This window comes from Protopterus annectens, chromosome 1.part0 (genome assembly GCF_019279795.1).
Source record: "Protopterus annectens isolate FY-2018-M chromosome 1.part0, PAN1.0, whole genome shotgun sequence".
In the NCBI taxonomy this organism is placed as follows: Eukaryota; Metazoa; Chordata; order Ceratodontiformes; family Protopteridae; genus Protopterus; species Protopterus annectens.
This window is the reverse complement of record NC_056725.1, coordinates 1,866,078,417-1,866,093,542: the sequence shown is the minus strand read 5'-3', so window position 1 is coordinate 1,866,093,542 and position 15,126 is coordinate 1,866,078,417. Positions and strand designations below refer to the sequence as shown.

Genomic DNA, 15,126 nt, shown 5'->3' with positions numbered 1-15,126 from the left:
CAACATTTTGAACTTGGGAATGTCCAGATAAGTGTTGAGGATAGATAAATCCAAAATTGGTCTCCACGTGTTCCCCTTCTTTGGTACTAGGAACAGGCGAGAATAGAATCCTAGGCCCACTTCTGGCAGAGGGACCGGCTGTATGGCCCCTAGTTGGAGCAACAGAGAAACTTGTTTGTGAGCCTCTATTCTTTGTTGAGGAGGAACGTCTGGCATGCCTTTGAAAGGAGGCAAGGTATGGAAATAAAACCTGTAGCCGTGGTGTATGATATCCAATACCCATCTGTCCTGGGTAATTAAACTCCAATTTTCTTTGAAAAGTGCCAACCTTCCTCCCAAAGGTGCTGCCAGACGAGCAGGCTCTGGCAGCTGAAAAGGTAGGTCATTGGGTCTGCTTACGAAAGGACTGACCCCTGCCCTCACCGAAGCCTGTGCAGGAGAACTCCCTGTTCTAGGCCTGAAAGAGCCCTGAGCTCTGCCCTTACCACGTCTAGATCTACCCCTAGACTGGGAATCATAAGAAGGATACGTCCACCCCTTAGTAGGCCAATTTCTACTAAACTTTGGAGGCTGGACCTGCAAAAAATCTTTAACAGTCTGCATAGACTTAGCCTTGTCTTCCATTTTCTTTAAGACTGTCTCAACAGGAGGACCAAACAACACGTCAGATTGTAAAGGAGCATCTAAAATCCTTGTTTTAACATGTTCAGACAAATTCTGATCCCTCAGCCAGGCGTGCCTGCGAAGAACAGTCCCAGTGGCAGCCACCCTAGACGAGGCCTGTACAGCATCAAAACCACATTGCAAAGAATGCTTACCCACCTGTTCAGAAACATGTACTAAATCTTGCAACTCTTTACAATCAATACCAACTGCTAGAGCATCAACCTTAGACTTCAATTGTGAAAGGAGATAGTTTTGGTATTTCAACATGTGAAACTGGCAATTCAGAGCCCTCATAGCAAGAGTGGAAGAAGTATAAACTTTCTTTCCCCATCTATCCAAGGCCCTAGCCTCCTTGTCTGTAGGAACCGGATTCTTAACAACAGAAGCCTTAACACCCTTAGGCCCCTGGCTAACAGTTTCTGGGTCTGCCCTAGGACTCTTAAAAGATACTTATGAACTTCAGGCACCCTGTAATACCTATCTGGCTTAACAGGAGCAGGAGGCAAAGAATCAGGATTAAGAGAAGCCTCTGTAAAAACATCTTCCACTACATCCAAAACAGGAGGTATAGCCAAAGGCCTATGCTGGGGTAAAACAGAAATTCCCTAAGCCGTTTCCTGGAATCAGAGAAGTCCTGACCCTCCCACTTAAAATGCTCCCTCATGGAATGAAGAGTTTCTGAAAAGAAAAATCCTCAGGAGGAGTAGCAGAAGGAGTAGAATCATCCACATCAGAATCAGAATAAGGAGAGTACTCCTGCAAGTCTTCAGCCGAAGACTCTGAAACATCTGAAGCTTGCTCAAAACCCCCAGCTCAGGCTCCACCCTAGGTCTCTTAGCAGGAGGGGCATAGAACCCTAATCAAAGTAATCAAATCTTCTGCCATTTTAAGCATATGCTTCTTGGGCATAGTACCTGAAGAGCTAGGGGTAACACCAACTGAAGCTAAACCTGGCCTGCCCCTGGGAGAAGCCTTAGAAACAGAAGGAGAGGGCCTAGCCACCTTAGGAAGGGAGGGGAGTATAGTAACCTGAGAAGCCCCCTCAGCCTGACTTGCCTCCTGAGAGGCCACATCTTGCAATAATAAGGTCTCACTCTGGGAACACAAAGAAATCTCTGGTGGAGCCACCGGCTCCACCGACACCTCTAAAGAACCGGCGTCTGGTACAGACGGTTCTTCCAGCCTAGGCTTAACTGCCTTGTCCTTGCGCTTCTTCGAGGAAGCGGGCGTCGGAGCATCCGACGGCATTTTATAATTACACCGCTTCCCAAAGACTAACCTTGCACAATCCAACCTTCTCTTTATAGTGCGTTTATTAAATCTAGCACAAGAGCGACAGCCAACAACGTCGTGCTCAGGCCCTAAGCAAGGAATACACAAAGTATGATAATCTCTATGCGGTATCTGTTTCCCACAAGAAACGCAATTATTAACTTTTTCTGACATCCGGTAAATGACTGAGGCAAGAAAAAACTAAAACATTCCCCAACGGGGTACTTAGCCAACTTTGAACTCGGTCTGAAACTTCTAAATCGAAAAATCTCAGAACGCCAACCGGCAATTGCAATGCTGCTTCTGCATCGGACCATGCGGCAAAAAAGACTGAGGATATGACGTCGGTCATGCGCATTTGTACCCTGACGTCCTGACGTCAGTTAAATGCGCCCTGACCGACGTCAGCCTTATACTTTGATATTCGGGCCGACCGTGGACAGCGGACTACCCAAGTGTAAGGACTGCAGCAATGTGAGATGAAGAGCATCCTGAATCTTTACAGACTTTTCAGCTAACATACTTGAAGTGAAGAACACACTAAAGCTCTGGATCTAATGCTTCTAATTTTCAGCTAATTTTCTTCTAGTGAAAGACTCGACTGAAAATGAGATTTCTTTAGCAACAAACTCAAAATTGTATTTATTTTTTTGTTTAACATTTGTTTACCGGGAAAGTCAGACTTGGAATGAAGCCAATTTTCAGTGGATGCCCGGGGAGAAACGCTCCAGTCGCATGGCTTTGTAAACGTGGGAGAAAACCAGAGCACCCAGAGGAAACTCACATGAACGCAGGGAGGACATGCAGACTCCACACAGAATGCACCCCAGCCAGAATCTAACTGGAGAACCTCTTGCTGTGAGGCGACAACGCTATCGCTGCACCAGTGCGCCATCCAAAAGATGCCTGGAAAATAAATTTCTCATTTCCTCCATTCTGATGTCATAAGTCAGGAAGTTTAATGAATAGTAAATGAGATACAGAAGATGAGGATGAACCTCCATGAGGAGTGCATTCCAGATGAGGACTCTCTGCATGAACTGTGTACCAGATTACATATAAATCACTATAGCTACCCAACCTTAAAGTTATTTACCCATATGCAATGTGCCATACAAAAAAATAAGGACTATGGACTGTATGCATGTATTATGTATGTATGTATGTATGTATGTATGTATGTATGTATGTATGTATTAATTAATTAATTAATTAATTAATTAATTAATTAATTAATTAATTAATTAATTAATTAATTAAGTAATGCATTTAGTTGTAGTTTTGAAATGCTGGATGTCATTCCCATTATGGTAGTACTTAAGTGACACATTTCTGTAATTTAGTACAACAAGTTTGCACCATTCTAATGGGATTTTGTATTAATGAGTAAACTACATGCTGACTGTATTTATTAAGCAATATGTTTATTACTTACTGTGCACACATATCACACCACTCGTCATGGTCACTTAGGGAATAAATAGTGAAGAAAGCATCACATCAGTCCCATTATGGTTACAGCACACACACTTCTCCAACCCATAACACTCAGGAAATTAATCAATGCCCGTATTAAGAACATAGTTGGATTGTTCAGCTCCATATTTATCAACCATATAACTAGACTGTAAGACACACACACACCCTTCTCTATTTTGCTGTATGCCCACAGTTGCAAATGCAGAGAACAGGACACCTGATAATTATTTTAAGTGACTGCACCTGAAGCAGAGTTACATCAATCAACATGACAGCTGTACTGCTAAATGCAGTGCTGGAAAACAATAAACATGCCACACTAGCAGCCTCAGCATCATCAACAAGTGCTTGTCTTACTGCACAGTATTCTGTAGTGCATGTCAATGTCTCAGTTATTGCCCTTTGCATACAGATCATATACTGTACACACGTTGCATTCTTCTACACACTGTCCTACAGAACCACAGTCTCACTTGCCTTCAAAAAAATATAGATATATATAAACATTGATTTAGTATAAGATTAAAATTTTATATACTTTGTAAATTTATGGCAGTGGAAAGGAGAAATGAACAAAAAATAATGTAATTCCAAGATAACAAAAGGTATGACATTTTACCTGTAGGTTATTAGTGGATGCAGTGGAATAAATTCTGCAGGCCCAAATTCAACAGAGCAGCCAAAGGTAACCAAGGAGAGCAATTCCCCAATACGAGTGACAATTAGAAAAGATCCTCGTTTTAACATGCATGCCAGGAAAAGATCATCATGAGTCCAGCACATGTCAGCAACCCAGTATGATCTAAAATAAGAAAGAAGTACTGTAAATACATGGGGTTTTACCTGGTATTGTCTATCCCCCAAAATGCTGATGCTGTTGTAGCAGTCACTAATATATGCATTTGATTCCAATATGTACATAATCCATCAAAAACAAAACATTTTATCATTCATATGCTAAGGGTGGGATTCATAAAGATTTTTTCTCAACATAAAGGAGTTATTTAGATGTAATACTTCGCTGTAATTAGGTACTACATGTACTAAAGTTATCCAATCTGAAATGAGCAGCAAATATTTCAAGACAACATAGTGGCAAAAATAGCTGTTTCATAGTGAAAGTATTAAATTATTTACATTTAATTGCACAAGAATGAACTACTGTAAAAATGATTTATGGCTTTAGTGTCAGTCTGGTATAGGATACAGCTGGCTATACCACAAAAACGGCATTAAGCTGATATCACATATGTTCACAAATTATTCAGAGAATTAAAAGTAGGAAATGGCAGTGGTGGATACATTTTTCAATGTTTAAGTAACAGATGATATGGTCGTGTTTACATTTAAAAGTCAGCAATAATACACCTGTAACAACATGGCTGTTACAGCCAAGTGTTATTAGAACTTGATAACATCATAACCACTTCACAGCAACAACAAATACAGTCATGTACTATGAAAATGGTTGTTCATTTAGAGCAACCCTTTTTTTAAACAAGATGACAAAAACTTTTAGTAATGACTGGATAGCACTCAGTGAACACAGATTTTAACACAATCTTCCTAGAACTGTGCAACTGACCATAAACCTTAATTGTTACTCATTCACTATTGCAATGGCAAACTTTTTAACTTTATTAAATTACCTTGACAGTGGGTTCGATTCAGAACCTCGGAACCGACTTGGCCGTTATTTAATTTCACACCTTCCAAAAACTCTTGAGCTAAGCTCTACCCATAATGCTCCTCACCAAATTACCTCAGATCAAATTTGCATAAAACAGTGACAGACAAGAAAGAGAGAGAGACCTTATCTGAATCTCCTAATAACGTCCAATGCCACAGAGGTATCCAATCCACCAAAAATAAACCTGAGGATGGGAAGGGGTATGTCAAGGATATACGAAGATCGACAACACAGATGGAACATTACGGCAAGACACAACTTCTTTATCTCGTGTTGTCAATCTTCACATAATCCTTGACAGTGGGACAGAATCCCCAGCTACCTGAATCTTGGGAGGTCTCACGGAAGAATATTCCTGAGGAGCATCGAGCCAAAGGTTGCCCATCCCCTTAGAGACCAGATCCAATTTGTAATGCGTAATAAAAGTATGTGGAGAAACCCAAGTAGCCACTGTGCAAATATCCAAAGAAACCCTAAAATGAAAGACTGGAGACATGGCTACTGCTCTGGTGGAATGAGCTTTAACAGGCCTTTGTAGTGGTAAATTCCTCTTGTCATGAACGAAGGTAATACAGTCCTTTAGTCACCTAGCCAGAGTGACTATGGAAACTGGTTTCCCAATCACCACTGAAGAAAAGGAAACAAACTGATCTGATTTTCTGAATTCTTTTGTCCTGTGCAGGTAAAAATGAAGTTGGCTATGTATGTCCAATAAATGAAGGTAGTATTCACCTTTGTTAGAAAAACTGGGAAAGAAGACTGGCAGTTGAATAGTTTGGTTAAGGTTGGCTTCAGACACTATCTTAGGCAAAAAGGAAGGGTTTGTTCTCAATGAAACTATGTCTTTATGAAACATCAGATAAGGAAGTTTACAGGATAAGGCTTGAATCTCTGTTATTCTTTTGGCACAGGTAACGGCTACCAGAAATAAGGTTTTCCATGACAAGAACTTTAGATCACATTAGTTCGAAGGTTCAAAGTGGGGATAAACTAGGGCTGGAGAACTAAATTCAAATCCCAAGGTGCAGAGTGTTCCCTATATGGAGGTCTGAGCATCACTGATCCTTTCAGAAAGGCTTTGCAAAGCTTATGGAACCATTAGATATGTGCCAATCAGCCCCATATGAAAATTGGAGATTGCAGCTAAATGCACCCGAATGGTCGATGTTGAGGCTCCTGCTTCAAAAAGCAATTTCAAGAACTATAGTACTTGATTGATTGGAGCCAAATATGGATCAATATTAGATTTGGATATCTATATGGAAAATCTATGCCACCTGCTATGGTACAACTTTCTAGTTGATGGTCTGTGACAAGCCAGAATAATTCTTTGGACTGGTGAATTGAGAGAAGAATACCTGGCAGTCATGGGAACTGGAGAAGCCATGCAGTGAGCTTGAGGTTCTGGAGATTTGGATGAACCAATCTGTCTGGATGGGACAGCAGATATGGAGCCAGGTCCAAATTCCAGGGTTTCTGAATTAGGTGAAGCCAAAGAAAGGGAAACCAGATCTGTTGAGGCCAGAATGGGGCAATGAGGATTATCCTGTTCTTTGACCTGATGGCTTTCTTTAAGAAATGGGATATTAGGGGAATTGGGGGAAATGCACAGAGTAGACCGGGGGACCAATCGTGCAGAAGACCATCTCTCTGTGACTCCCCCCAGAGTGGGGATCAGAGCGAAGTAGCTGCTGTACTTGTTGTTCAGGGAAGGTGGGAGAGGCAAATAGGTCACAGCAAGGCTGGCCCCATTGGCAAAAAATCTTTTCCGCCACAGATAGATTGACAGACCACTCATGAGGCATTAGAACACATATGCTCGATCTGTCCACAATCACAGTGGAGCTCCCCGGAATGTGCATAGAAATGAGAAAGTGGCCAGATAAAAATCGCCCAGTGCCAAACTCTGAGATGTTCTCAATGGAGGGTATAAGACCTGGTTCCCCCCTGCTTGCTGATGTACCAGATTACTGACATGTTGTCTGTTTGGACTGCAATCGTTCCTAAGGGAAAAGTTGGGTGGAATACTTGCAATGACAAAAGCACTTCCCTCATCTCTAGAGCACTGATATGCAAATTGGTCACCAGATAGGACCAAGTGCCTTGGACTGTCTTTTCCCAGATAATGCCCCCCCCCATCCAGGATGCATCCATGGTCACTATGGTTTGAGGTTGAGGGGGAACAAAGGGACGGCCCAGCAAGATTTCAATGGAGTGAAGCCACCACTTCACGCCTTCCTTGCAACGGTTGGCAACTGTGATCAAATGGGACACTGGTAGATCTAACATGGACCAATGAGATGCCAGAAGCCACTGAAGAATTTGCATGTGATATCTTGCTACAGGAACTAGAGAGATAGAGGCTGTCATCAACCCTAGAGCTTAAAGAAGGAGCCTTGCTGGTAACTTTGTTGTTGTGAACAATCTGACTGACTTGTGATCTTATCCTCTGAACTCTTTCTATGGGCAGGGATGCAATACTTGTGATCGTGTTGAGCACTGCTCCGATAAACTCCAATTGTTGAGATGACTCTAGATGGGACTTTTCATAGATTATGGTGATGCCTAAGTTGGAGCAAAGCAGAAGAGTGTAGTCTTGAGCTTCTATGAGAAGACGCCTGGTGGGAGTGGTAAGGAGTCAGTCGTCTAGATAAAGGAAACACATGGAATACTTGCAGTCTGAGATGAGCTGCTACCACTGCCATGCATTTGAACACCCTGATGGCTGTAGTGAGACTAAAGGGGAGTGCCCTGAACTGACAGTGACTTAAAGGGCAATGCCCTGAACTGATAGCGACCGGCCCCCAGCCAGAAGCACAAAAATTGTTTTGGACCGTATGTCCATCTTTATGTGGTAATACGCATCCTGAAGATCTATTGAGCACATCCAATCGTCTTTTCCCAAGAATGGAAGAATAGACTGAACCGTGACTACCCAAAATTTGGGTTTACTGCACTGATTTGTTCAGCATGCCGAGATCCAAGATTGGTCTCCAGTCCCCTGTCTTCTTTGGCACTAAAAAGAATCTTGAGTAATTTCTGGATCTTGTCTGGTCTGGTGGGACTACTTGGATAACTCTTTTATAGGTTCATAGGTTCATAGGTTAGTACTAAGCTAACTGCCCTTGCGAGCCATTTTAAGCCTAGCCAATTATCCCTTGTGAGACTCAAACCCTGCACCTTGTGTTTGAGAGGCAAACACCTTAACTATTAGGCCACCCTCCCAAGCCCTGTCTTTTGTTGAGCAGTTTTTGAATTTCTATGACTGTTGCCTCCCTGTGACTGGGTGGAATGTCCAGGATTTTGGTTATACTCTAGTTGCGCTAAGAAGGGGATATTGTATCCTCTAGTTATAATCCTCTGCACTCAATAGTCCTTTGTTATACTTATCCAGGCAGATTGGTGCAGGGATAAATCGCCCCCCCCCCGACTGCCTCCAGAGGATGGTAGTTGGACCTCTTTTCAGAAACTCTGATAAGAGTTCGCAGGGAAAGAATCCCTGGAACCCTGATTCTGTGGGCCACCTCTGCCTCTTCCTCAGCATCTTCCATTATTACTTCCCCCCTACCTCGGGAGAAGTCATTGCCACAGGAGTCTTGGAAAGGCTCTTTGGACTTCTTGAACCATAGCCTCCCACTCCACTGGTTCCTGGAATAAGGCCGCTGGGGAGAGGAAAAGTGTACATCTATGGCAGAAAGAGTCTTTCCATCTTTCTTACATTTGGGTAGCGTCTCTAACTTTGGGACCAAATATGAATGCTCTGTCAGAGTGTTAACGAAAGAAGGCTTGAATGGCTCCGCGAACTCACATAAGCGCATCCAGGCATGTCAACTGATGGCTACGCCTGAACCTGCTGCTCTCATCGTCCCTTTGGCAGCATGAGCAATTAGCCTCATGTACAAGTTGGAAATCGGTTCAAGGGTGCCGAGCTGAGAAGTCGCATTGTCTCGAACCCCTTCAGCTACTGCACCTGACAGAGTATCTGACAGTTCTTTAATGAGATGTCTCTGAAGCCTGTTAAAATGTGCCATGTATTTCAAAGACCTGAGAGCGAAGGTCGATGAGGCATAAACATGCTCACCAAATCTATCCATAGTCCTAGATTCTTTATTAGGAGGATGGATGGTAGGAATTTTGTCGGCAAGTTCCTTTCTGGTGGCTGTCGCTACCACCATGGCATCTACTGAAATTCCTTTAGCCCAGTGTTGTTGATCCTTATGTGCTGAAAGTATACAGTCTGGTCTCTTTGCGATCTGGAATCAGGCAAATTCCAGGCCTGCTGAGCTATTAGTGTAATAAGACTGTCAGCGGGCGGAGAAATCCAAGAGGTAGAGGGTTGGGCATGAAAAACCTCAAGGTATACTGATTCCTCTGAGGAAGGTTGGAGGGAAGTCCAGCCACTCTCCTCCGTTTCAGGATCTCTAGGATGTCCCCGAAGGAATCATCAACAGGGGGAGACTTGGGGGAACCTTCCTCTTCATCAAAATCAGTATCTTCTGTGAATGACTTCTCAGGCAAGTCCAAATGTTTCCTCTTGCACTTTTTCTTCACAGGAACCTCTTCAGTGGGATGCTCCGGAGTGATAAGACATAACCACTATGGTTAGATCCTGAGACTTTTGTGCCCTCCATCCCAACGAAGAGGCTGGAGGAAACTCCTGTCAAGGGGAAAGGCCAGAGGTTCGGTTTGACCGGGCTGGCAATGATTGACTGCCCGCAATGGACAAGGCCCTCTCCATGGCCTGGAAGGTAGGACCCCCCATAGAGGAATGGGAGCCCAAAACTGGAACCAACTCTTTCGGAACCATGGTACCACCCCACACCAAGGAAGCCACCTCCGAGGCTGAAGCCAGGGATGTGCTTACATATGCAGAAGCACCTAGGGGCATGGTCAACTCCAAAAAAGCTGAAGTCAAAACCAGCCCCTGGGAACTGGCAACAAAGCTGTGACCCCAGGAGGTCTTCGGATCCAACAAACTCAAAGAACTCAGGGTAGTTAACAGTGCCAGAGAAGGAGCTCTGGCCAGCACCGAAACAGTTGAGGCCGGGATGGTCAACACCAAGGACTCCAAAGTCTCAGTTGGAGTCAAATGATGAAGAAAGACCAGGGTGGAAGTGGGTAAGGTTCCAGCACCAAAAGTGCTAGGAATAGTCGCTGAAGATAATCCCCTCGCCACAAGGAGCTGATACAACATCCTCATAACATCAGATTCAGTTAAGCTCTTGGTGGATCGGTTGGAGGAAACAGAAAGAGATCTGGGCAGTTGTCTCTCCAGGAATGGACTCAGAGGGTGGTCCGCAAAGGGGTCCACCGAGAGAGAATATCTGGTCCACAAAAGTCTGAAGGAAAACTCCTTTAGTTCCTGGATTTCTGGCGTTGAGGTGGAAGAATCCAAAGTTGTAATCTGTGCCAAAGAAGTCGGTGCAGAAGCAGTCACCGAAGGCACCAAGGGTTGAGTTGTCTGACCCATCGGTTCAGAGGAGACTTCTGGAACCATAGGAGTCTTGGCAACTTTAGGTGGTGGTTCCGAAGAAACGGTCGGAACAAACTGACTTTGCTTTTTTCGGCTTCTCCCATTTACTGTAAGAGGAAGTAGAAGAAGGAGCCTCTGTGTCCTAGATCCAGATAAGGACTCTTCAAATTCCGATTTAAGACCTTTCAAAATGAGCTTGTTATTGCAGTCGACTAGTGCCTTTTGGCTGAAGCTATGACAAATGGCACAGTCTTCCCGCAAATGACCAGTCCCACAATATACACAAAGAGTATGTCCATCAGAATTCTGCATTTTTATCTCACATTTAAAGACACCTCTTGAAACCTGAGATGCCTTTAACTGGCTTGTCCACCATGAGAAATCTCACACACACACACAAATGCACTGAGAATGCTACAAGGTGAAAAAGTCTTTCTTTTTTTTCTTTTTTTTTTTTTTTAGGCAGAACACAGAGGAGGAAAAATCAACAAAGTATGATACTAAAGAAATATAATTTAAGGAAATGTACCAATTATGGTACATAAAGTCTGCCAAAAGGTAGATATAATAGACACACCTACATGCTAACCAGAAATTAGAAAAGCAGGTAGATAAAGAAAGGGAAAGGAATTAACAGCTACTGATAAGGAAAGACACGAAAAACTTACAGTTTAGAAATTTGCTATTGCCCGACAGCTATGGAAAGAACGAGTCTGGCACTACGAAGCAGCAACAGAGATCTGAGGTAATTTGGTGACCAGCATTCTGGGTAGAGCTTAGCTCAAGAGTTTTTGGAAGGTGCGAGATGGAATAACTGCCGAGTCGGATCAGAGGTTTGTAACCGAACCCACCTTCAAGGATTATGTGAGGATTGTCATCATCAGATCATATGTTTCCAGTTACTTCTTTCTTTCACATCACACCTCCAACATTTGCCATCTACCCGATCAAAAATTCTTTGGGGTCTGCTTGGGGCATAAAAATACCTATGTAAAAACTTCCAGGCAAAAATCCTAAACCTTCTAGACTTTTTTTTGTTTGTTTGTTTTTTTTTACATATTTTGAAGCCATATCCATACATATATTCTCCCACTGTTACCTTGAAAATGCTTATCCAACCTCTTTTCCAAATCTTTTCTAACCCCCACTTATTGATTCTTATTATTGTGCAATATTTTATATCTTACTAATTATCCTTTTTAAAAGCAACTTCTTTCTGCTCAACATTCAACTAAAAACTCTACCAAAGTAGGCCTTTACCTTAATATTCCTGTACCCCTTTCTATTTGCAAATACTCTGATATTAATCCCAGGTAGGGAAAACAAGTCTCTAGCCTGCAGTCCAAATGTCTTTGTGGCCTTATCGCATATTCAATTAGCCTTCCCCTCTCCAGTTATTTGCTCACAATACCTTGGCTCCTTAGCCAGTTTTCTCCAGTATTTTCCAACCCCCTTTTGCCTATTCTCTGCACACCTTCTAGCAGTCAGCCCTACTGGAAAAATCTCCTTTCACCGTTCTCACATTGGCTTAGTTCTTAGAATACATTCTGCAACTTTATTAATAAAAAAGTTATGCACTCACCATAACATTACATCTGCGTTCATTTTCATTCTTCCTGAACTGATGGGTTTCGGATTCAACTCTGATCCGACTTGATCGCTTCTTAAAGATCCTCTGATCCAAACTCTTGAGATCCTCCCTTTACATACCTCAGACTGAGTTTGCTGCCTATAAGAGACAATGGATAATACCTTAAGAGAACTCAAGAAAGTACAGAATGGGAAAAAGAGCTGAAGCTCAAACGAGGAACAACTGTTCCCAAAGTGGTACCCTTAGACTTCTCCAGGAGCAAAGGGAAGGAGGTTAGAAGGGTGGGAAGTTGAGGAATGAAAATGGACAACACAGATGTAACATCACGCTGAGTACTTAACTTTTTTTATCTGATGTTGCCATTTTCATTCATTCCTCAACTAACTGATGAACCTTGGGTGGTCCTCATGGAAGGATATTCCAGAGTACTTTTTTTTTTTTTTTTTTTTTTTTGTCTTTTCGGCTTTTCCCAGTTAGGGGTCGCCACAGCAGAACTCCAGTCCGCTAATGAATGGCAGTAGATATTTATGGTGCCGAGTTGCCAGCCCGACGCCCAGCTTTCAGCGAAGGCGCGCCCATTCACGCATGTCTTTCGAACGCCACTCGACCGAGGGGAGGACATGCAGACTCCACACAGAAGGCACTCCAGTCGAGAATAGAACAGGAGAACCTCTTGCTGTGAGGCAACACTGCTACCACTGCACCACAGCGGCTGCTATTCTGGAGTACTGCAAAGCCAAAAGGAGGTCTCTTCCTAGAAACCAAGACCAATTTGTAAACAGAAATAAAGATATGAGCACTGTACCAAGTGGAAACTGCCCAAATGTCATCTATGGAAGCTCTAGTCCAAAAGGCTGTGGATACAGCCATAGACCTCATGGCATAAAGTCTAGGAGGCTTAGGCAGGGACAACCCTCTTGTACTACACACAAAGAAGATCAGTTAACCATTTGGCCAGGGTAACTTTAGAAACTGACTTGCCCAATCTGCTAGGTGAGAAGGATACAAACAACTGGTCAATCGTCCAGAAATCTCTGGTTCAATGGAAATAAAACCAAAGTTGTCTATGTACAATCAAAAGATGGAGCATGTATTCTCCCTTGTTTGAACAACTTGGAAAGAAAACCGGCAGGATAATGACCTGGTTGATATTAGACTCAGAAGCTACCTTATGCTAAAAAGACAGTTTGGTGCATAAGGAAACCATGTCTTTGTGGAAAACCAGGTAAGGAGGTTTGGAAGAAAGAGCCTGGAGTTCAGATACTCATCTAGCTGATATAATTGCAACTAGAAACATGTTTTTTTGAAAACAAAAACTTAAGGTGTGACTTGGCTGAAGGTTCAAAGGGGCCTTGGGTCAGAACTTGAAGCAAAACAGTTAAATCTCAAGCAGGAGTATGATCCTTTAGTGACCGTCTAAGTAAAATGATTCCTTTGAGAAAGGCTTTGCATAATTTTGAAGAAGCTAAAAAAAATTATTATTTTCACCTAGATGGAAGTCTGAAATGGCAGAAACTAGACCTTAACAGTAGAAAACCTAACCCCTTCACTGAAGATTGAACTTAAAAAGTCAAGGGCAGATGGGTATAGGAGCAGAAAAGGGGTCCAAATCCCTCTTAGGGGTCCAAAACACAAATCTCTTCCATTTACTTTTGTAAAGCTTTCGAGTAGAAGCTTTTTGAGAAGATAAAATATGACAGAATGTGAAGGAGAGCCTGGGCTGTCTAGTAATCAGTGGAAATGGAGAAGTCATGGTCTTAGTTTGAGGCCTGTTAAGTCTAGATGAGTCATACCTGTTTGATAAGACAGGAGATCTGGACTGGGACCCAGTATCCAGGGCGGATGTAGAAGATGAGGCCAGAGAAGGGAAACCCAACTTGAAGAGGCCAAAAAGGTGCAATGAGGACAGCTGAACTACTCAACTTGCATGCTTTCTGTACTAATTTGGAGATGAGAGGTAAAGGGGTGAACGCGCATGGAAGAACGGAGGGCCAATCGTGGACTAGAGCATCCCTCAGTGACTACCCCGTTGGAGGGATCAGGGCAAAAAAACTGCTGCATATGTTGTTGAGGGGAGAAGTGAAAAGATCACAGCATGGCTGGCCCCATCGATGGAAAATTGTCTCCACCACATTGACATTGAGAGACCACTAGTGAGGCATCAGAATGGACCTGCTTAGTTTGCTGCAAATGAATTGCCTTTCCTCAGTATGTGCATTGCTATGAGAAAGCGGCTAAGAGAGACTGCCCATTGCCCAGTGCTTCTCAACACAGTAGGCAAGATCTGGTTCCCCTCTGTTTGTTGACATACCAGACAAGAGACATTGTCCGTCTGAACAGCAATCATCCCAGAATGGAGAACGTCTGGAAAGGCCTGCAATGCTAGGAGGGTTACTCTCATTTCCAGAACACTGATGTGCATTTTGGTCTCTTCTGAGGACCATGTACCTTGGGGCTGTCCTTTCCAAGTATTACCCCTTTACTCCAATTGAAAGGTGTCCATGGTCACCATGGTCATGGGTAGGGAAGAACAAAAGGACAGCCCTGACAAACTGCACCCGAGTGAAGCCACCAAAGAAGGTATTTTTTGCAAGACTGAGTGATCTTGACAGGGGTGGACAAAAGCTGCAAAAGAATATACCTCTGTACCCAGAGTTCACTGCAGAATCTGCATGTGAAGCCTTGCAAAAGGAACTAGGGTGATAGCTGCTGTCATATACCCCAAGGTTTATAAGATTAGATGTGCTGGCAGAGACATGTACAAGATCACTTTCATGATCTGAGATCAGTGTGTCTGAATTTGTGTAGGTGGACGAGAGGCTATCTGTGTGACCGTGTTTAGACTAGCACCTACGAACTCCAGACTATGCATGGGCGGGAATTGAGATTTGCTTTAACTGACTGTGATGTCTAGATGAAGACACAACAGGAGAACATAGTCCTTTGCCAGTAAGA

The 15,126-nt window shown here is 43.2% G+C and overlaps 1 protein-coding gene across 1 annotated transcript in view; it reads right to left on the bottom strand.

Annotated features, from left to right (window-relative positions):
* CPLANE1 (ciliogenesis and planar polarity effector 1) overlaps positions 1-15,126 on the bottom strand; it is a 4,248,669-nt gene that overhangs the window by 3,791,693 nt on the left and 441,850 nt on the right. The window contains exon 8 of the mRNA XM_044076333.1: positions 4,037-4,219. Coding sequence (XP_043932268.1) covers positions 4,037-4,219 — 183 coding nt within the window. The remainder of the gene's footprint in view (positions 1-4,036; positions 4,220-15,126) is intronic.